The 23,197-nt window shown below is 43.1% G+C and overlaps 1 protein-coding gene across 1 annotated transcript in view; it reads right to left on the reverse strand.

The window, feature by feature from the left end:
- tmem63a (transmembrane protein 63A) overlaps positions 1 to 23,197 on the reverse strand; it is a 32,510-nt gene continuing 9,313 nt past the window's right edge. The window contains exons 10-23 of the mRNA XM_056294289.1: positions 22,933 to 23,013; positions 22,668 to 22,791; positions 21,083 to 21,216; positions 20,705 to 20,872; positions 19,934 to 20,087; positions 11,118 to 11,224; positions 10,906 to 10,992; positions 10,121 to 10,186; positions 9,714 to 9,876; positions 7,297 to 7,402; positions 7,045 to 7,212; positions 4,931 to 5,046; positions 4,746 to 4,796; positions 1 to 3,234 (exon numbers count right to left, since the gene is read on the reverse strand). Of these exons, the coding sequence (XP_056150264.1) occupies positions 3,094 to 3,234; positions 4,746 to 4,796; positions 4,931 to 5,046; positions 7,045 to 7,212; positions 7,297 to 7,402; positions 9,714 to 9,876; positions 10,121 to 10,186; positions 10,906 to 10,992; positions 11,118 to 11,224; positions 19,934 to 20,087; positions 20,705 to 20,872; positions 21,083 to 21,216; positions 22,668 to 22,791; positions 22,933 to 23,013 (1,666 nt within the window). The 3' untranslated portion in view covers positions 1 to 3,093. The remainder of the gene's footprint in view (positions 3,235 to 4,745; positions 4,797 to 4,930; positions 5,047 to 7,044; positions 7,213 to 7,296; positions 7,403 to 9,713; positions 9,877 to 10,120; positions 10,187 to 10,905; positions 10,993 to 11,117; positions 11,225 to 19,933; positions 20,088 to 20,704; positions 20,873 to 21,082; positions 21,217 to 22,667; positions 22,792 to 22,932; positions 23,014 to 23,197) is intronic.

Genomic DNA, 23,197 nt, shown 5'->3' on the forward strand with positions numbered 1-23,197 from the left:
ACCTTTAATTACCAGGTCACACATCCTCATGCAATTGAGATAACACTTGTGCATGAGCCATGTACAAATGGAGAAATCAAGATAAAAACCTGAAAGAGGCCGTTCTACAACACGACCTCCGATGATCACATCTCATGAAAATCAAAATCTTGCTGAAGACAATGTTAAATGCAAATTGATTCAACTCTCAGACACCACTTTGTAGACAAATGATGAGGTTTACAAGTTGCACCTAAACACCAGATGCATTTGTCAGCAGATATGTAGACATTGTGTATGATGGTCTTGAAAATGCATACAGGCTTGTGTGCATGTGCCCATAAATCAGGGCTGGGTATGTGTTCCAATATTTCTTTGCTGTATTTTTCCAATCGTTGTTTCAGCCTCTGCAGCTTGTTGTTTCATAACCATCAGGCAAAGCACACGGTGAACTGGACTTTAATGTTTTGTCTTTCTCTATGAATGAGACCGTGATTGCCAGGCTGCACTCTTAAGGTGTCCGCTGGGCTTAAGGGGTTTTGCCGATTACATCGTGTTAAATTAAGAGGCTTTCAGGGGTGCTGACGCCTGCGAGTGAATGTGTACACATGTATACATCACAACTAATTAGTGAGGCATAACGAAAAGAAAAGTGGCCAGTTGTTAAATAAAGGAACTGCTCATTTGTTGCTTAAGCCATTAAGAACCATTTCTGTAGCTACTGTTCCCGATTCTCACTATTCATTTCAAGAACTAATGTGAACCTCTATTAGGGAACACTGATCCTAATCCAACGAACAAAACCCCCTCTTATAGCCTAGATATGTATTTAGCTTAGCACTTCATTACCCATATTTAACAACTGTGCTAACTGCTCTAACCCCCTAAAAATACTTTAATGACACCAGTGCTATTTCTCAGCCGGGGTAGGTACCGTGGTGGGAAAGGGGAAAAGGGCAGAACAAAGAAAACAAGGAACAGGAACAGGAAGTTGGACAATAGTGAATGATCAGGTGAGGAGGTGGAGTTTCTGCAGCTGTCACACGAGTGTCAAAATGAGTTGGAAGTGTTCAATGCAACAGGGCACGTCTTTCCATTTTCCACATCTTTGTGACTATTTTTATTAGGCGCTTTAGGTAACGAAGCTCAACAGCACCTCCCGCTGATGAGGAACACACACAACCCATGAAGCTGTACTACCTATACAGGGGAAAATAGGTAGCATATGAAAAAAAAAGAAAAAAAAGCATTATCGAAAAGCATCTTCAACTTTGTGCCAATGATCCTTAACACGGAGTCATGCCGTCGTATGATAACACTGAGCTCATAACAGATGTGACATGGTTTTTGTTCGATTGTGTCCCCATCGACAGGTCCAAGAACTTCTGAAAGGCAAGGCATTTTCAAGGCATTTTCAATTTGCTTTAGTTTCTTAAGAAACAAATCATTTTAAAAACCAGTACATTAGATAAAACATTTTTGTGTGAATAAAATTTGACTTTTGATTCCTTCTGTACAGTTTCTTTCTAAATAGTGGTCCCCCTGATGCTGATTTGAGCAAAGCGGTTCTCTATCGGTTTTCTAGAGAGAAGATAAAAATAATGGACAGCTTGTTCATAAAAGTGTTCCTACACACTCCAACATAAATGCTTCCAAATGTTAAAAGAAAAAAGGCACTTGTCAATAAACACAAAACGGACCTCTGTAGATGGACGAGACCCCAAACAGATATATTAATATTTGCCAAGAGGTTGTTCCTTATCAGGAGCTGTCCACTGGCTTCAACAAGGCACAATAGAGGTCAAAGGTCACTAAGACCTAGATAAACAATATTACAGAACCAGAGGAAGGTCTGTTTCCCACCTCATCTCTGACTGGCTGACTGACATTTTTTGATCATATCATTTTTATAATAAGTGCACATGCAGCAAGTATTTTGGAGTCACTGGAAGAAGAAAGGTCTTTGGCATGACTCTCATACCTTGTTTGACAGGGAAACTTTTGGCTTAACATTCTTTGGTGGACTGACTGGTCATTGTTAGCAGTTTTTTTTTATAGGCAACTACAATATTCTAAATCTACAATCTTGTGAATACACGTACAAATAAAAGTCCTTTTTGTTACTTTGTATCACTGGCACGTTCAAGATGATAGCTAATCCATGAATATCCAAATCATGAATGCTTTTGTAATTGCTCATTTTTATGGCTGCTGCCAGGTGGGACTTCCCAAGAAAAAATGATATGGTACATTGCAGCTAGAGAAGCACTATATAAAATGCAACTTGATTGATTGAAATTTATCTCTTCACCACAGCATGCAAATATAAGTAAGAATAAGGCACGTAGCATCAAAGTTGAGGAGGCCAAATTGTTTTAGCTAACAAGCAAATACGGCAGAGCAAGGTTAGCCTATAAAGTAACTTTACCGACATCAATACCTAAAACTCTGATTGATCGTGTTTTTTGATCAGAATTGGAGCAGGTGCTTACACAAAAACACCAGTAACTTATTTCGAACAACTCTATGGGATATGGACTGACCAGACACCACTGCCATTACCAGTATCACTGCATTGTAATGTCAGTGAGGACAGTAAGTGGGTGTCAGAAACATCAATCTTCAGGACTGTAGCATTAACTGTGCTTAACGGGGGGAAATATTTATATAAGACTGTCAAGGCTTGTTATTTGGTGAAGCTGGCTGCTTATGGCTGTTCATCTGGTCCTACTAACTCCTTCCGTTTGTCATCTTCCCTGAAGAGTGGAGTATATCCTTGACCCAATGTCTTCAATGATTCTTTCGCCTCTCATACCTTTCCCAAAAGAGGTTTAGAGAAGGTTTGAGATGGTTAAGATGTCTATAATTGCCATGTTTTCTTTGTTGGTTAGTGCAGCTCCAGGCATTGAAACCTATGTAAATCCCCTCTGCAGCATCACCTGGGACTCCCTCCTAGGAGACAGTCAGTGTTGTCTGTTTACAGAGTTGGGTAGATTTTGCTTCAAGTGGGGATCTCACCTCAAGCACTGATATCATGGTCTACGTTAGAGGATTCCTATTCAGCACTCAAAGGTAATCACCAGAGCTGTGACTTGGCGCTCTAGTCTAGCAGGTTCAGGGTTCCAGGAGGTCATCGTTCACAGGGCTGGAGCAGTGGGTTGGGCTGGCTTCTGTAGAGCCATAGCACTGCGGAGAGCTTGGCATCCCTGGAGAGGTGGAGGGGGAGTCAGGACTGAGCACTCTTGGAAGGTAGACCTGTGGACATACAGTACAGAAGTACTAAAGCTATATGAAGTAGAAGTGAAGTGTGACATTATCATGGTCCAATATCCTGATTTGTTAAGCTTCAGCAATAGACTGAGCTCCATCCTTCATCACATTGGTTTTATGGCTGAAGTGAAAGTAGTGCATAACACTTTATGAGCAAAAGACAGGCCAACAGGACTTCCAGCTAAGCTTTAGGGCCCTAACTTACACCCGGTGCAAGCGCAACGCAAGTGTCATTGCTAGTTTTCGACTGATGCAATAGTAATTTTCCCACCCAGTACCCACATTGTTTAAATCGCAAATGTACTTGTGCCTATCTGATTGCCCATGGCCATGTTGGTCTTAAAATGTGGTGTGGTCAGTGGTGTGGTCAGGTGCATTTTTGGCACATTGCTATCTCAAGGCAGTGAAAAGCGATTGCGCCATTGACCAACAAAAACCTGGTCTAAAGTCCATGGCGCAGTATTTTCCTGCTACTTAAAGGGTGCATTATTCAGATAGTAAGATGTGCCTACATAGGTGGGTGCACAACATGCGTACATTCTGCTCACACACACAGGGATGTGCAGTAACGCACAAACATGCAGAGGGTTGCAACTAAAAACATTACAATGTGAAAGATTATTATTGTGTACATCACGACATTTGAAAAATAAATGTCACAATGGAATCCGAGCTTTGGTAGATTCCTGGTGCTCCCATAGATGGTCTGCTCAGGCGCTTTCACTTTGTGCAAGAGCAGATCCGTTTCCTCAGCAGAAAACCATTCACTTCTCCAACTTGCTGAATCTGCCATTCAAATAGCAATGCGCCAAGGTGCAAGCACATCTAGCTTTTAAGAGAATGGTGGGTAGATCCATCCATTATCCAAGCTGCTTATCCCTACTCAGGGTCGCGGGGATGCTGGAGCTTATCCCAGCAGTCATTAGGCAGCAAGCGGGGAGACACCCTGGACAGGCTGCCAGGCCATCACAGGGCCGACCCACACACATACACACCTAGGGACAATTTAGTATGGCCAATTCACCTGACCTACATGTCTTTGGACTGTGGGAGGAAACTTGAGCACCCAGAGGAAACCCACGCAGACACGGGGAGAACATGCAAACTCCACACCGAGGACAACCCGGGACGACCCCTAAGGTTGGACCACCTCGGGCTTGAACCCAGGACCTTCTTGCTTTGAGGCGACTGCGCTAACCACTGTGCCACCATGCCACGAGAATGGGAGATGACATTCTGATTGGTTTAATTCATGTTACGCCCAAATATACCTGTGATTAATTAAGAAACTAAGTACAACTTCTTTGCACCCTGTACCTTATTTTACACCCAGATTATGTGCTGTTTAACTGGCAAACGTGAATTTGGACATGCCATAATTGCACTTGCACCATGTGCTTTAGGCCATGTGCTATAGATAGTTTAAACAGGGCCCTTAGTCTTAGAAGAGCTGTAAAAAATGGATATAAAAGTTGCGATAGAACATGTACACTTACCAGGGTATTCTCTGCTACTTCATCTATTGTCTCGTCATCATCCTCCTTCACCTGAAAAGTTACATACAGAGGTAAGGGTTGAGGATGCAAACACACGCATGGAAGAATAAATGCATGCATGCGCACGCACACACACACGCACGTGCGCACACACACACACACACACACACATTGAAGAAACTCACTGCATAGTTGTTTGGACTGAGGTACTTGAAGTGACCAAAGCAGGTGTAGCTGATGCAGATGAAGACAGTAACACACAGGACCACCAGGGTGAACAGCGATATGTCAGTGCTAAAGCCTGAGATCATCAAAACATTTCAGTTAACACCACCCCTCAGAAGATTATATTGACTCAATTGATAAAGCATGCATAGCATATCACCCCACAGATACATCCAATGGTGTTTTTGCTGTGTGTTTGCTCATCTCTGTGTGTGAGCACCTAGCAGGTACATTTTAGTGGGTCAAATCGTTGCACAAATCTCTTAGCTCTGTATAGACCTGAGTGATTTATGTAACAGTTTAGTATCATTTTAAAAATGGATGAACACCATTGCCAACATAAAATATGTATTCTTTAAACTGACTTATAAAAGAGAGGTTTGTTATTCCTGTTGAAGCAACAGGAAAGGGAAGTGGAAAAACTAGGACCCCTGCTGGCTGCATTTATTCCTGATCAAGAAACAACCCCCCCCCCCAAAAAAAACAAAAACAAAACACATTTCCAACCACGGCCAATAGAAATACTCCACCTAATTACGCCACCTAATAGTTTTACCAACAGACTATAATCTATAATAGTTTATTAAAATAAAACCCTGTACAATGACAATTTATTCCAGAAATTCCTACCAATAAAAGGAATACCTTTCTTTTGCTGAAATTGAACTGATGTCACATACACCGATCAGCCAAAACATTAAAACCACTGGCAGGTAAGTGAACAACATTGATTATGTCGTTACAATGGCACCTGTCAAGGGGTGGGATATATTAGGCAGCAAGTGAACAGTCAGTTCTTGAAGTTGATGTGTTGGAAGCAGGAAAAATGGGTAAGTGTAAGGATCTGAGCAACTTTGACAAGGGCCAAATTGTGATGGCTAGATGACTGGGTCAGAGCATCTCCAAAATGGCAGGTCTTGTGGGGGGTTCCCCATATGCAGTGGTCAGTACCTACCAAAAGTGGTCCAAGGAAGGACAATCAGTGAACCAGCGACAGGGTCATGGGCGCCCCAGGCTCATCGATGCAAATGGGGAGCAAAGGCTAGCTTGTCTGGTCTGATCCCACAGAAGAGCTACTGTAGCTCAAATTGCTGAAAAAGTTAATGCTGGCTATGATAGACAGGTGTCAGAGCACACAGTGCATCACAGCTTGCTGCGTATGGGGCTGCATAGCCACAGACCGGTCAGAGTGCCCATGATGACCCCTGTCCACCGCCGAAAGCACGTACAATGGGCACATGAGTGTCAGAACTGGACCATGGAGCAATGGAAGCAGGTGGGCTGGTCTGATGAATCACATTTTCTTTTACATCATGGGGACGGCTGGGTGCATGTGTGTCATTTACCTGGGGAAGAGATGTTACCAGGACGCACTATGGAAAGAAGGCAAGCTGGTGGAGGCAGTGTGATGCTCTGGGCAATGTTCTGCTGGGAAACCTTGGTCCTGGCATTCATGTGGATGTTACTTTGACACGTACCACCTACCTAAACATTGTTGTAGACCAGGTACACCCCTTCACGGCAACAGTATTCCCTGATGGCTGTGGCCTCAGGTGGTTTTAATGTTTTGGCTGATTGGTGTATCATACAGTGTACTTACTGTGTGGTAACATTCATTTCCTATTATAAACCTTCAGATTGATCTGATTGCAGTAATCACCAAATTACTTTTGCAGATATACATTATTTATGCAGAATTACGCCTCCTCGGCTGTAAAAAGAATGTATTTTCATAGAACAAGCTAGTAATTAAATTGCATCAGTGTTTACATCTGTTCACTGAGGGGCAGTTTGGGTATTTCTAAATTGTCAAGCTCGTGGTAAAGGTTAATACAAGTTGGCTTGGCTTGTGGTTGCATGTGGTCTAAAGATGTAGGTATTGTAAAATTATCTCCCCTGGTTCGTGGGAAAGCTCATTTTATGTTGCAATCTGGAAAAGCCATTGTTTTGTCACACTGAGCAATAAACTAAGCACTGTTCATTAATTTGCAAGTCCCAAAGTGAGCTTTGTGTACTGAATGAACAGATTTGTTGACATACAATGTTCTGGGTTTGCTATGTATGTGTCACTCACCTGTCCTAAGGACGGAGAAGAAGTAGAGCCAGATGAGACAGATGATGGGTGCAGCTAAAGCTTGATTGACAGCACCTAGATGGACCTGGCGGTCGAGGCGAGCAGGCAGGTAAGCAAAGTACAGGTTGTGTTTGTCCACAAGATACTTCAGCAACAGATAGAGCAGACCTGTTGGAATTATACATACTGCTGATTAGGAACCCAAGTAAGCAATTACATGGACTGAGATACTTTAGGTAACTAACAACTCACCAAAGGGGACAATGACAGGACAGGTGATGCTGTAAGCCATGATAACAGTGAACACACACAGAGTCCAGCCATACATGGCTCCATATTCACACTCATAGGCCTGGTTCTGTAAAGAAAAGAACAAAACTGCTGATTATTTGAAGAATCCTGGATTTTTTTTTTAATGACAGCGAAAAGATCGGTTTACCTCAGTTTTTCATTGAGAGTAGGGTAAATGATGGCAGCAGTAAACAGCAGTGAATAAGTTCAACACTCGAAGTATATCGACCGTTTCCTTGATCAAAATAATCCAGCCCACCACCAGGCAAAACCAAATATAAAAGGGAAAGTTGTTGTTTTCAGTTCTGATCAACTTAATCAGCTTCAGTTATGTTATAAAATAGCTCAGACATGGACACCTGTGATTGCATTTGTCATAATTGAAATGTTAATGCTAAAAAAACAAAAACGTTTCGAGTAAAATAATTAAGTTTTGATTCTCAAATGGAGATAAAAAATCATCATGATTATTCAAATATGACTGATTAGAAATCAGAGTAATTATTTTTTTCCATTATCAAGTGATTCATTTTCATTCATAATATCACTTTTTTGGTACTCTACTGTGTATTATGCTTAGCAATGCTTTTTAACTGTTCTGAGAACATCAAAGAAGGTTGAATCAGTTCATCTGGATACAACATGTATTGACACATACATTTCATCACTCATCAAAGTTTCCCCACCCTTATAAACAATACAGTTGCATAAGGGTGGTGATGCCTGCAGTCAGTTTAGACTGAAGAGGTCACTTAGATGAGTGATCAAACGTATCTGTCAATAAATGTATCCAGAGGAACTGATTCAACTTTCTTTGATTTTCTTACCTGGATTATTGAGAATGAATAAAGACATGTTCTGAGAACACTGAAAAGTACAGCCTTTTTGTGGCTTAATGCCTAATTGGAGGACTTGTATTAAAATCGGCAATGCCAAGACTAAACTACTATTACTACTACTACTTTCAGCTGCTCCCATTAGGGGTCGCCACAGCAGATCATCTGTTTCCATCTCTTCCTGTCCTCTGCATCTTCCTCTGTCACATCAGCCACCTGCATGTCCTCTCTCACCACATCCATAAACCTCCTCTTTGGTCTTCCTCTTTTCCTCTTCCCTAGCAGCTCCATATTCAGCATCCTTCTCCCAATATACTCAGCATCTCTCCTCCACACATGTCCAAACCATCTCAATCTTGCCTCTCTTGCTTTGTCTCCAAACCGTCCAACCTGAGCTGTCCCTCTAATATACTCATTCCTAATCCTGTCCTTCATCACTCTCAATGAAAATCTTAGCATCTTTGACTCTGCCACCTCCAGCTCCAACTCCTGTCTTTTCATCACTGCCACTGTCTCAAAACTACAGAACATATACGTACCTTGTCTCACTACCATTTTGTAAACCTTTCCTTTAACTCTTGCTGGTACCCCTCTATTGCAAATCACTCCTGACACTTTTCTCCACCTACTCCACCCTGCCTGCACCCTCTTCACCTCTCTTCCGCACTGCACTCCCTGTTACTTTGGACAGTTGACCCCAAGTATTTAAACTCATACGCTTTTGTCACCTCTTCTCCTTGCATCCTGACCATTCCACTGTCCTCCCTCTTATTCACGCATAGGTATTCCGTCTTGCTCCTACCGACTTTCATTCCTCTTCTCTCCAATTCATACCTCAACCTCTCAAGGCTCTCCTCAACGTGCACCCTACCCTCACTACAGATCACAATGTCATCCACAAACATCATAGTCCACGGAGACTCCTGCCTGATCTCGTCCATCAACCTGTCCATCACCACTGCAAACAAGGGCTCAGAGCTGTTCCTTGGTGTAATCCCACCTCCACCTTGACTCCACCTGTCATTCCTACTGCACATCTCACCACTGTCACACTTCTCTCATACATATCCTGCACCACTCCTACATACTTCTCTGCAACTCCCGACTTCCTCATACAACACCACACCTCCTCTCTCGGCACCCTGTCATATACTTTGTCTAAATCCACAAAGACACAATGCAACTCTTTCTGGCCTTCTCTATACTTCTCAATCAACATTCTCAAAGCAAACATTGCATCTGTAGTGCTCTTTCATGTCATGAAACCATACTGCCGCTTGCTGATCTTCACAGCTCCTCTTAACCTAGCTTCTATTACTCTTTCCCATATCTTCATGCTGTGGCTGATCAACTTTATACCTCTGTAGTTGCTACAGTTCTACACATTGCCCTTACTCTTAAAAATTAGTACCAGTATATTTCTTCTCCACTCCTCAGGCATCCTCTCACTTTCCAAGGTTGTGTTAAACAGTCTATAGTTAAAAACTCCACTGCCATCTCTCCTAAACATCTCCATGCCTCCACAGGTATGTCAAGACTAACCTGTTTGACATATTTCCTCTCCGCAGCAGAGCGAGCACACACCATTCGTATGGTGTATAGCAGTAACCCTGGCAATCTCAACAGCTCCATCCCAGAACCAACCAGGGCTGCCGTAATCACGTAGTTGACAAAAAATGCACCTTGGTCAGGTAAGAACACACACCTGGAAAATAAACAGGTGGTGGGGGATTAGTATAGAAGACAACAGAGGTCGGCCCAGCTCAAGTCAAGTCAATTTTATTTGTATAGCCCAAGGTAAACAAGTTTGCATAAGACAGGCAGCGATTCTGCTAATAATAACAAGGGAAAAAAATACAGACTGAACAGGATATTGCTCTAGAATGTTTTGTTACACAGTGCCTTCTTAATAAATGAGAAACATTTTAAAAGAGGTGTGCATTACTTACTCAAACCTCAACTTGCCACCAGAGAGAAACTCTTTATCAAACAGCCAGCGGAAGAAAACTGCAAGACTGATTGGGAAAAACAGATAAGGTCAACATATTACAAAGAAGATTTACTGTCCTGCCTGAATGCTGGTAAACAGACAGTAAATACAACGCTTGGAGAGAAATGTGACTTGTACTGATCCAGTTTTGTATTCAATCTCTTACTGTGCATCAAGCATCAAGGATTTAATCAGATTGTTTGTGGAAGTTCAAAACTTGGCCAGTATGATGACACTAAAGCATATTATTGCGACAGAAAAATCAACTGGAGCCGACACCAGCTGTCGAGTTTTACGTTTGTGGTCCCATGTTTTTTCTCTACACATGTACAACAGTTCTGTAATGGCAAAAATATATGGTGGCCAATGATAAAAATGAACAAGGAAAAACAGATCCTGTAGTGAAAACAAGGACATATAAAATCAGCTAATTTTTTGATATGTATATATATTTTTTTAATCCTTAACCCAAACCTTTATTTGATACTCTATAATGCCACACTAATGAAATCAACACAATATTTAGGTGCATTGTTTCAATATATTTATGTAGCTTAAGTCCTATAACTGCATGGGAACGAATGAAAATTAAAATCAGGACCGCCCGGAGACCAAAACTCTGGCAGTGTGTACGCGCAAACACTCCTGCATTTTTAGCAATGGTATGGACAATTACATCAATTAACTAAATCAATAGTTCAGTTATCGAGGAAGCTGTCTTACAGTGACAATGTTATGGATTACCTGGTGAGGCCCAGCGAGGGGAGGATCAGGACCATAAATAACAGAAAGATGTACAGCTTGTGCAACATACTAAGCTGCTCAGCGGACCTGAGGACAACACAGACGGCATTGGCTCAAGACCTGTTCTACTGTTAAACAAAACCATCCCCGCCACTGATTTATGTGTTCATTTGTGTGCGTGTGTGTGTGCGTGTGTGTGTGTGTGTGTGTACCTGCTCCAGTGGGCCTCTCCCAGTGTAGAGTAGTAGACTATGGTAGGCAGCAGGGCGGAGAAGGACCAAAGTAAGAGAGTAGGGAAGAATTGACTGACTACAGCACTCTGAGAGATTAAAAAAAAAAAAAAAAAAAGAAGGCGTATTTATTTACATTGTATACATTTAGAAACTTCTGATGAGTTAAGTGGCATGTTTTCAGGAATGTGTGAAAGAATGATTGGTACGTTATTTGTCTGAAGTGTATGTTTGTATGCCCGAGTCCCAATACTCCCCCTTAACCCTACCCCTACATTTTGCATGCTCCAGCGTAGTGTAGGATGTCCCAGTTTTATTTGGGATGGAGGGGTAGTGTTCATCTAGAACTCCTGATGTAATGGTGTGCTTGATTGGGACAGTGTGAGTGATGTAAAGCAGAGCGGGATAGCCGTAAAGGGGGTTGGACCATCGCCGTGTATAGAGTCCACTTGTTTGTTAAGAAGCCAATGGGTGCTGACATGACAGATGACTACTTCCGCTTACTGGTTTTCTCTTTCTGGTTGAGGGCCTCCGCCGATGATGAGGCATTATAACACTTTTCAAGGAAAGTGTTCTTCAGGACAAAAAGTGGTTGGATAGGGGTTTTGTCCACACTGAAGTCTTTGTGTGACAGATGATGTGGGGTATTTGGGAGTGCTTGAGTCACTACAGCCTTACAGTTGACGTTGTATTGCGGTTCTGCCTTGTGGTGCCTGAAGTTAATTTGACTCAAGACGTTTAGGCTCAAAGTTCTTTGATGTCCCTGCATTCCAACTGCGCTGTTCATCTGTACATGCAAGTCCTGTCTTTCCACTGACCACTGCATTCTGCACCGAAAATAATGACATCAATAGTAATTTCTTCACATACTATTGACATTACTATTAGGCATGAACATAAGTATATTAGATTACATTCAACTTTATTGTCATTGCATATAATACAAGTACTGAGACAACGAAATGCAGTTTAGCATCTAGCCAGACGTGCAAAAGAAGCAGTAAAGTGCCGTGTAATGTACATACTGTATGTATGATATATTTTAGAATTAATAGTAGAGGTAGGTATGAATGTGCTAAGATATGTACAGTCAGTGATGGAGAGTAACCAAGTATATTTACTCAAGTACTGTATTTAAATACAATTTTATTTTCTTGACGTGACGGGCCCGTCAAGCATGTGACAGGCTCTCAGCCAATCACAGCGCGTGTTACAAAGCTCAAAGTTGGCCTGACTCTCTATACATGGCGCGGGATTGGACGTGGGCAGAACCACCACTGTGATAGGTGAATTTAGTGCTCGAGTTACGCTAAGTAAACGTTAACAAAACGAACATCCTAAGACTGGACATTGGATTATTTTAACAATAAACACCAAAAGGGTTTATTACATGGTGTCAGAAGTGGTGGAAAGAAGATGGCAAAGTTTAATCCACCGGAGAATTTCTGCTTCGAAAAACCAGCGGAGTGGGCGGACTGGAAGAAATGCTTCACGCGCTATCGGACAGCTACAAAGCTAGATAAAGAGGATGGAAGCGTGCAAGTAAGCACTCTTATCTATGCATTAGGTAGCAAGGCAGAAAATATATTTAGTTCGTTCACTTTCGAGGAAGGTGAGGGCACGGACTATGGGGTGGTTATGGAGAAGTTTGATGCCTGCTTCATACCGAAGTGTAACGTCATTCATGAGAGGGCCTGTTTTTACCAGCAGGTGCAGCGTGCAGAGGAGAGAGTGGAGGCATTTATGAGCTTTCGGAGCACTGTGATTTTGGAGCTAAACGTGAGGAACATATTAGGGACGTGGTAGGAATCCAGGATAAGGAACTGTCTCACAAGCTACAACTCATCCCGAACCTCACCCTGGAGATGACGTTGCATAGAGGAGGTGAAAGCCCAGGTTAGCCAGCAAGTCGAGGGGGCATGCGCCATACAGGAGGTAGCACAGGCGCATGCAAAGCACACAAAATGGCAGGAAAAAAAAAGACAGGGAGAGGGGCTTCAAAGACAACGACTGCGGCAAAACGTGTGGTAGATGTGGTAAAGCAATGCATAAGAAGCAAGATAAATGCCCCAGGTGCAAGAAAACAGGACATTGGGAAAGGATTTGCAAAAGCAAACTGATGAGTGAAGTCACAGAGGGTGAAGGGGATGCATCTTACTTTCTGGGCTCAGTTAATAGCACACTCTCAAGCAACAAACAGTGGACTGTACAACTGGACATAGGTAGCACACCTGTCATGTTCAAAATAGACACTGGGGCCGACGTGTGTGTCATGAGCGAGGGGCCCTTCAAAACGTTAAAACCAGAGAGAACGTTACACCAGGCTAAGACTGTACTGTGTGGCCAATTCACAGCACACATGGTGCACAAGGACAACAACTATACGTTTGAGGTCTATGTTAGAGGAGAGTGTGAGCAATTTACTCAGCCAACCAGTAACACAGGAAATTGGCCTAGTGAACAGAGTTAATGTGGTTCACAGCACCGGAGAGTTTGGCTTGCTCAAGACACAGCAAGTAAAAATAATGCGAAGGGAAGATGCACAACCCTATGCAGTCCACACCGCACACGGGTTCCCCATCCCTCCCATGAAGCCAGTCAAGGAGGAGCTGGAAAGGTTGAAGGCCAATGGCATCATTGAGAAGGTGAGCGAGCCCACGGAGTGGTGCGCCCCCCATGGTGCCAGCCCCAAAGAAGATAGGCAAGGTGCGTATCTGCGTAGACCTTAAAAGACTAAACAAAGCCATTAAGAGGGAGAGATTCATCCTGCCAATGACAGGAGATCACAGCTGAACTGAGGGGGTCAACTGTATTCTCGTCATTGGACGCAGCAGCAGGGTTCTGGCAAATACCGCTCGACAAAGACAGTCAGATACTAACAATGTTTATCACCCCTTTTGCCAGATATTGCTTTAAAGGGCTCCCTTTTGATATTAGCAGTGCCCTGGAAATATTCCAGAGGAAAACGGTAGAAACACTGGAAGGCCTGCAGGGGATGGCTGTGTACATGGATGATGACATCATTGTTCACGGGATGGACATGGCAGAGCACAACCAGCGCCTACAGAGGGCCATGGAGCAGCTGGAGTTTGCTGGGCTGAAACTGAATGCTGAAAAGTGTGCACTGAGACAGAGAAAGCTACACTTTCTGGGCCATGAGATTGACGCAGATGGTGTGCGGCCTGACCCAGCCCAAGTGTCAGCCATCAATGAGCTCTCCCCACCCAAGAATGTTCAGGAGCTCAAGAGGGTCCTAGGTATGGTGCACTACTTGGGGAAATACATCCCCAACCTGGTCACTGTGGGCCAACCGCTGTATGAACTGCTGAAGTCCAAGTCAGCGTAGACGTGGGGTCCAGCACAACAGTCAGCATTCCAGCAGATCAAAGTACTCCTCACAACCTCACCTACCCGGACATATTGCGATGTCCACAAGCCCACGGCAGTCTCTGCAGATGCGAGCAGCTACGGGTTGGTGGTGTGCTGATGCAGCTCTACAGCGAGGACTGGAAGCCCATGGCATACTGCTCCCAATGTCTGAGCGACGCAGAAACCAGGTATGCTCAGATTGAGAAAGGGTGTCTGGCGAGCATCTGGGCCTGTGAAATGTTTGGAAAATATCTGAATTGCCTAGAGGGATTCAAGTTGATCACGGCTCACAAACCCCTAGTCCTGCTGATGAACTCCAATGATCTGGACAACGTACCCATCCACTGCCAGAGGTTGCTAATGCGGCTGATGAGGTTTAACCCCACAGCAGAGTACACACCCGGCAAAACCCTGGTTGTGGCGGACACCCTGTCCAGTCACGCCTCAAGAGACAACAGCAAGCGTCGGCTTGGTGTCGATGCAGTTGCCCACTGGGGACTGGGGTTCGCGCCCCGGTCTCGTCAGATCCGACTATGGCCGGACTCGATGAAGCAGCAATCATTGGCAACGCTGTCTTCGGGAGGGGGGCGGAGTCGGCTTGTGTTCGTCATGTGAATGCGTCTCTGTGTGTGTCGGAAAAACAGTGGTTCGGCTTGGATTCGCCTTGTCACGAAAGTGGGGAGGCGCTTTCCCTCGAGACTGCCGGCCGGAGAGATGCAGTTGGCGAACGCATGCAATACGAGGGTGGGTGTTTGAATTAAAATAGGGATCAATTGGCCACTAAATTGGGAGAAAAAAGGGGAAAATCAGAAATAAATTTAAAAAAAAAAAAGAGACAACAGCTAAGACACACACACACGAATGTAGAGTGCTATGTCGCATCCATCATCGATGGCATGCCAGCTACAGAGCAGAAGATGGACAGCATCAGAGCAGCCACAGCAGCAGATGACAAGCTACAAGCCCTAATCAGGTACACAAAGTCTGGATGGCCAGAACACATATGTAAAAACACACCCGACTGTTAGAGAGTTTTTCCCCATGAGAAATGAACTGTCAGTACACAACGGGTTGTTGACGAGGAGTAACAGAATAGTCATTCTGGAAACCTTGAGAGCAGATATATTAGGCTGAATACATGATGGCCATCAGGGCTTGACTAAATGCAGGGATTGAGCAAACACCTCGGTATGGTGGCCTGGGATATCATCTCAAATCAAAAACAAGGTCTCGTCTTGCCCATCATGCCAGGAACTGAGAAGAGGGCAGTCCAGAGAACCACTAATCTCCACACCCCTTCCAGACAGACCTTGGAAAAGAATAGGAGTAGGCTTGTGTGAACACAATAATAGCCCACTGAGGCAAATTTGTGATTTGTGATATTGGGCTATAGAAATAAAATTGACTTGACTTGACAATAAGCAGAGTTACCTGGTCATCTCAGATTACTATTCACGGTATATAGAAATATCGCACATGCCCACGACCACCAGTGCTCTAGTGGCCACAAAGTTAAAGGGTACGTTTGCCCAGTATGGAATAGCAGAGGAGGTAGTTAGTGACAATGGGCCACAGTTCGCTAGTGCGGAATTCAAAGAATTAGCACGCGAGCTTGACTTCCAACACATAACCTCCAGCCCACACCATCCCCAGGGAAACAGGCACGCTGAAAGGGCAGTGCAAACAGCGAAAAGGATCTTAAAACAAAAAGACCCTCTTTGATAGATCCACTCCATGCAACAGCACAGATGCTAGCCCTGCAGAACTCTTAATGGGCCGGAAGATCTGAACAACCCTGCCTACCCTCGACAGCAACGTGCTACCCAAGTGGCCGAATAGGCAGCACATCAAGGCCAAGGATGTTGCGGAAAAAGGAAAACAAGCATACTGCTACAACCAGCTAGGAGACCATGTCCTCACCAAGCTGGACAACCAAAAGTCCTGGCTTACACCCGCAGTAGTGACCAACGAGAGTGTCACACCAAGGTCCTACCTCGCTGAGATGGAGCAGGAAGCTACACTGCGCCATAACAGGCGCTACCTCCAGGCGGTGCCCACTGCAGGATCACTGGTGCCAGACACCACACCCATACTTACCCCAGACCAGCCGCCGGACACCCCAGTAAGGCCAAAGAATGGTCCTCCTGTCCTGAGCAGGAGTAAACCCAAAGACACTGATGGACTGATACGGACCAGGTCCGGCAAAGTCAGTAAACCAGTCAAGAGACTGGACTTGTGGGAAAAAAAAAAGCTAATGAGAAGGGGGGGGGGTATGGGGCAAGAAATTGACCGTTGAAATACTTTAAGTTCCTGGTTATGTAGTGTGAAGGAAAAAAAAAAAGAGTTCCAGAGAAAACTGGAAACTAATGAGTGGTTACTTATTGTTCCTGTAAAGTGAAAAGAGTTCCAAAAAGAGTTCTAGAAAAGTAAGAAAAGTAAAAGTAGCCTGTTGGAACAGTAAAACTCAATAACAGAAATGTAATGTTCTAGTTCAGGTTACTTAATGTTTTGTAGTGAGCCAGAATATGATTCACCGTTACTTAAATGTCGAGCAGTTGCACTATGGTGAGAGGGGAAGAGTTTCAAGGGGGAGATGTACTGGTATGCTTGCCTGCGACAGTGTGAGTGATGTAAAGCGGAGCAGGATAGTCGTAAAGGCGGTTGGACGTCGGCAGAACGACGACTGTGATACGTGAATGTAGTGCTTGAGTTACGCTTAGTAAAGGTTAACAAAATGAACATCCTAAGACTGGACATTGGATTATTTTAACAATAAACACCAAAAGGGTTTATTATGCCTGACAGCCCTCCAAACACAGCATTTCCAGATGCAGACTCGAAAACGAGTGTTCGAAAACGAGTGTTTGAATAAATGCATTGCAAACTGTGGCTGAGGCAGTCTGAAAATGGCTGCCAGCGCCAGTTAAAACATGTACAAGTGTGAGTACTTCTTCGTAAATAATTAGGCAAAAAATGTGTCAACTCATTTGGAATAGTGTGCTATAGATTATCTAACTGATTCTTCAAGACAGACATCTTATGAAAATAGCTATGTATGATGTCGATAGAAACTTCTTTTTTTTCTGTTTTTCAGAAATTACATTTACTTGGGGTGTCCGGGTGGCGTAGCGCCCCATGTTACTTCCGGCTTGGTCGGGAGTCCCTACAGACACAGTTGGCCGTGTCTGTGGGTGGGAAACCGGATGTGGGTATGTGTCCTGGTCGCTGCACTAACACCTCCTCTGGTCAGTCAGGGTGTCTGTTCGGGGGGAAGGGGAAACTGGGGGAAATAGTGTTATCCTCCCATGTGCAACGTCCCCCTGGTGAAACTGCTCACTGTCAGGTGAAAAGAAGCGGCTGGTGATCCACATGTATCGGAGGAGGCGTGTGGTAGTCTGCAGCCCTCCCCGGATTGGCAGAGGGGTGGAGCAGTGACCAGGATGACTCGAAGAGTGGGGTAATAGGCCGGATACAATTGGGGAGAAAATGGGGGGAAGACAAAAAAAAGAAAAATGTAAAAAAAAATGTTAGGAACAAATGTTCCCAACATTGTACACATCAAAAACTACAAAAAAAAAAAAGGTTAAAGGCATGTCACAAAAAATAATTAAAAGGACACCAAAGACGTCATTCAAGAAAAAGAGAAACAAATCAGATCAAAGGAACAAGAAAATGAATTAGAGTAAAAGGCTTTGAGACATTCACCCACATATTTTCTTGTTTTTTTTGTTCATATTCTTAACACTTTTCATGGACATGAAAAAAGATAATTATTTAAACTAGTACATTTAGGTTTGATCCCTTTCCATTTGCAAATGTGAATATTATTTATGCAATAAGATGATCAAGAAAAATAAATCAGAATTGATTCTTCGCAAGCCATCCATGTAAAGGAGAATACCAATGAGTGGCACAGACGGTATATCTGATATTTCACATCAACAGAAATTACTGGCGGCATGTAGCTACTAGGGGTGTAACAATCCATCGATCTGGATCAATCCAGTGATCGATGAGCCAATGTCATCGATGAAAATATCGATCCACATCATCATCTTTAAGCTACACCTAGAATGTCCATCCATCCATTATCCAAACCATTTATCCTGCTCTCAGGGTCGCGGGGACGCTGGAGCCTATCCCAGCAGTCATTGGGCGGCAAGCGGGGAGACACCCTGGACAAGCTGCCAGGCCATCACAGGGCCGACACACACACATACACACATTAACACCGAGTGTCAATTTAGTATGGCCAATTCACCTGACCTATATGTCTTTGGACTGTGAGAGGAAACTGCAGCACCTGGAGGAAACCCACGCAAACACGGGGAGAACATGCAAACTCCACACAGAGGATGACACCCAAGGTTGGACTACCACAGGGCTCAAACCCAGGACCTTCTTGCTGTGAGGCGGCTGCACTAACCACGTGCCACCCATGATAAAATATATCAAATATTAATAGTCAAATAATTTATTTAATGTCAAGGTATTTGTCTGCTCTTACACTTGATATGTGATTTGTGAGAATAATGAAATGGTAGTTGAAATTCCATACAGAGGTGTGAGAAATTTGCTACTCATTCTCACTCACTCACACTCACACACACACACACACACACACACACACACACACACACACACACACACACACAGGATGTGAACATTTTAAAGTTAAATATCTCTAAACCACAGATGGAACCTTGTAAAGCCAAGGTGATGAAGCATAGATGTGCATAGTTTATGTTCATAATTGAGAGGTCATCAAGGGCTCTTTAAGTTAACAGATGAAAAACATCTGCTCTGCTCTGAAACATGAGAAATTTGGGACTTTAGAGAACAACACAAGGTCTCATTTTTATTCTTTTTATTAAAAAGTATAGATTGTTTCTCATTGAAATGGTTGGATAAAATTGTCAAATCATATTTTAGTTGGTTTTTGTGAGTTGATATAAATATAACTGATTGTGTTAAGTGGGCATATGATATCATCTCACATCAATCGCAGGGCCATGAATGCAATCGAATCGAAATTGTATCGCGACAGACTGTGATATGAGCAAATATCATATCGTGTTTCAAAGAATCGATATAATATCGTGTCGTGATGAAACTTGTGATTTACACCCCTAGTAGCTACAGTGATTCGGTTATCAGATAACGCTGGTGATCACATGTTCTTCTTGTGACATTTCGCTGGTTACTCGGCTAGTGATGACATGTACAAGTGGTGTCCCATTTCATAGTTAAATAGTTTTCCCTTGTTCTGAAGGGCCACTAGCCAATCAAGAGTGCTCTGAAACAAGGGGTCAGGTTAAAGGTAACGTAATGGGATAGGGCCTGTGTGTCCATGTCCGGGTTGAGTGTGTGTGTGTGTGTGTGTGTGTGTGTGTGTGTGTGTGTGTGTGGAGGGGGAGGGGTTGTCTCACGTTGAGATAGTAAATGGGTTTGGTGACGTTGAACTTGTCCATGGTGCTGATGATGATGGAAGGGGTGGTGAGGAATGTGAGCATGAAGAAGAGGAAGAAGTTGAGCAGCAGGCAGCGTAGCCACCAATGAACCCCCTGCACTGAGAGATTATCCCTGGGACAGAGAAAATCAGGCAAGTGTGTAGATCGTAGGTTATTGGGAAAACTCAGAAAGGTGGTGACCAAGTCACAAAAGCGGGAGTACATCTTCATTCACCAACAAGCATTTTCCAACACCTAATGTTCTTGACCATATTATATTATCCACCTCATAATACTTGATTATTGATGGACCAAATCAGAACAAGTCTTTACTTTAGACTTAGATTTTTTTTTTTTTTAGTATTCAAAACATTTTGCTGGAGCTCTTATCCAGATAAACTTTCAGTCAATGAGCAGATAAGGATAAGAGTTTTGCTCAAGGACACACAAGAAGCAGAAAAGGCAAGCATGTATTTAAAACCTGTTAAGTGCTGGTTGTGGGCAGTTTCACTGTAAGACCAGTTTGTGTTTTTGGTTGGTTTTGATGTTGGCTATGTGTACTTTGCTGAATAAATCTTTCATTAGACTGTGAAATCAAAACCAAGTGATCATTTTCTAATACTCAAAGTGAGATGGATAATAAAACCAGCGAGTAGGTTGGAGTTCGCCTAAAGCCTACATCGACTTAACCAGTGCGGTTGTTTATGAAATGGGCATATATATATAATTAATCAGCGTTTGGACCCTTACCAGTACAAATTCTTTGGGTGAGGTGCATAGCTGACCCTCCACCTCCTCACTTTTAGGAAGTTGCTGAAAGACGAAGGCTGGGGCTCTCGGCAACAACAGCAACCCGGTGCTCTTCCGCTGCTGTCGTTTCCAGCCCCGCACTCCAGGGCATAGAAGTCTTTAAGAATACTGACAGGAAAGAAGGACAGCTGTCAATAACACACATTCACAGATGAAAACAGATTATCTTCAAAAGTAATTCATGAGAAACATTACAGAGTGAGCGACCAGTGGCTTACATCAAGTGTATTGGAGACATGGGATTGTTTCATTCAAAATCAGTGGGCAGCGACATAACACATCCAGATATAAAAAGACACCTTGGATAGGAGCACTCACTATTTGGCCATTGCCTCGGACTGCAGGGTGACGAAGGCCATCCCCAGGGGGCGCTGCGGCACCAACACTCTCTGCCTGCTTACCTCTTCTAAAAGACGTTCCTCTTGACTTTTGTAATGCTCTATAGCATCCACCTGGAGGAACACATGAGGGCACACAAACAAGCACACACACTATATAATAGTTACCTTGGAGTCCTGCGCTTGACAGTTACAGAGACGTTTTAATTGGTGTTGGTTTTGGAAGTCTGTATTTTCAATGCTACAAGACACAAAAGTTCCACACATAGTTGTAGAAAAGAGCAGTGTGCTACTGTGGTAACAGTGTGCGAAAAAATTGTCATGTTTGTGAAATTCTTCCCATGCCTTGCCTTGCTCGCTGACTGCCCCCAACAACACTTAACAACACTGTCTCACTCTCTCACATTTTGAGCCCTACACAAGCAACTTGCGTGCAGCTCAAGCTTGCTTCAGTGTTTTTGAGCGTTTGTAGAACCTTAGATAAAAATTTGAAAAAAACAAAAAACTTAAACTAGTTAAACCGGGATTTTACTCCTACCTAAAATGACCATGGGCGGTCAAAATGACCACCGATTTTTAAATTATATATTCTGTCAAGATAAATACTCAATCGAGATATTAATGCATTTCATATTTTAGCATGTCTGTTAGGAAATGACTGACACCAAAATTAATATTTTAAAAACTGTAATACTATTTTTAAACAATTTAAACTTCAGAGAGACATGGTCGAACTTGAATATAGCAAAATTGAAAAAGTGAAAATATTACCTGAAAAACAAAATGGAAAACATATTGCTAATCTAACAAACATAACAAGGCTTATAAAACGTGAAATGTTAAAAAAAAACTGAAAATAAATATTGAAAGTCCCAAACAACGACCGGAACTTAAAAACTATCGGAACGGCCTTGGGCGGTCATTTTGACTGCCACGGTTTTTAAACTCTATATTCTGTCAAGGAAATACCCAATTGAGATATTATTGCATTACATGTGTTAGTATGTCCGTTAAGAAACTAACTGACACCAAAATTAACATTTTAACAACTTTTAATACTGTTTTCTAAACAATTTAAAATGGCCGCTGTCCAATGCCTGTAAATACTGCAACGCCGCGGTGGTAGTCATGGTGCATCTGAAACGGCATCTGTAATCAGACATGTTGGCAATAATCAAAAATCAAGTTTAGACTATTTCTCTCCACTGGAAAACACTAGTTTTTTTTTTTTCTAGGACAGAGCGATGAACTTCGTGAAGGAAATGATGCAACCAAATGCGTCATAAATAGTGACATGACGTGCATGATCACATGCAAATTATGAGCAGTCATGATGACAGCTCATGGTCGTTTTAGGTAGAGCTTATCATAACTTTTTTTGTGCAATTGATCTAAAACTCATTTTAAATGCAAATATGTACAATTTTAGGAGAATTCAGGGAGTGCCAGGTCTGTATCTTTTTTTCCCGCAGTTATTAAACTTTGAAAATCCAAAACGGCCATAATGACCATCTTGGTCGTTCTAGTATTAAACTCTCCGAATATTTTAGCTCATCCTACAGTACCTCCTCACATCCACAGGTGGGGCAACAACAGAGATGGCTGCACAATCGAGGGTTAATGAGCTCGCGCTGTCCCGTCTTCTCCAGGATACGCTCGTAGTAGTACAGGTTTTTCTTAGCTCGCATCCTGTGGGATACAAAAAATGAACACACACGTTGCTTTAGTCTAACAGGAGGGAATCAAAGAGGTTATCATCCACAAGATCCCTTAATCCCCCCCCAACAAAGACCTTCAGAAATGCACAAGGTAATGTCTCCACTTCCTCACCTCTCCTTGTCAAGGTGCATGAGCTTGGCCACATTATAACCCAAAGTCACAGCAGACACTTGGCAGGTAGGGTACGCCTCACTATGAGAAACCAGTAATGATGTTAATGAATGGAGACATTGGCAATCCTTTCAGTAACATGTGTCTCTGTTAGGCGTACTAGGATCAGACCACAACTCAATTCAAACAACAATCCAAACTACACTTGAGTCAGCGCGAATACTGATATCTCTTTTAAAAGAGTTATGGTAAAAATAAGACTGAT

The sequence above is a fragment of the Lampris incognitus genome, chromosome 15 (genome assembly GCF_029633865.1).
Source record: "Lampris incognitus isolate fLamInc1 chromosome 15, fLamInc1.hap2, whole genome shotgun sequence".
NCBI lineage: Eukaryota > Metazoa > Chordata > Actinopteri > Lampriformes > Lampridae > Lampris > Lampris incognitus.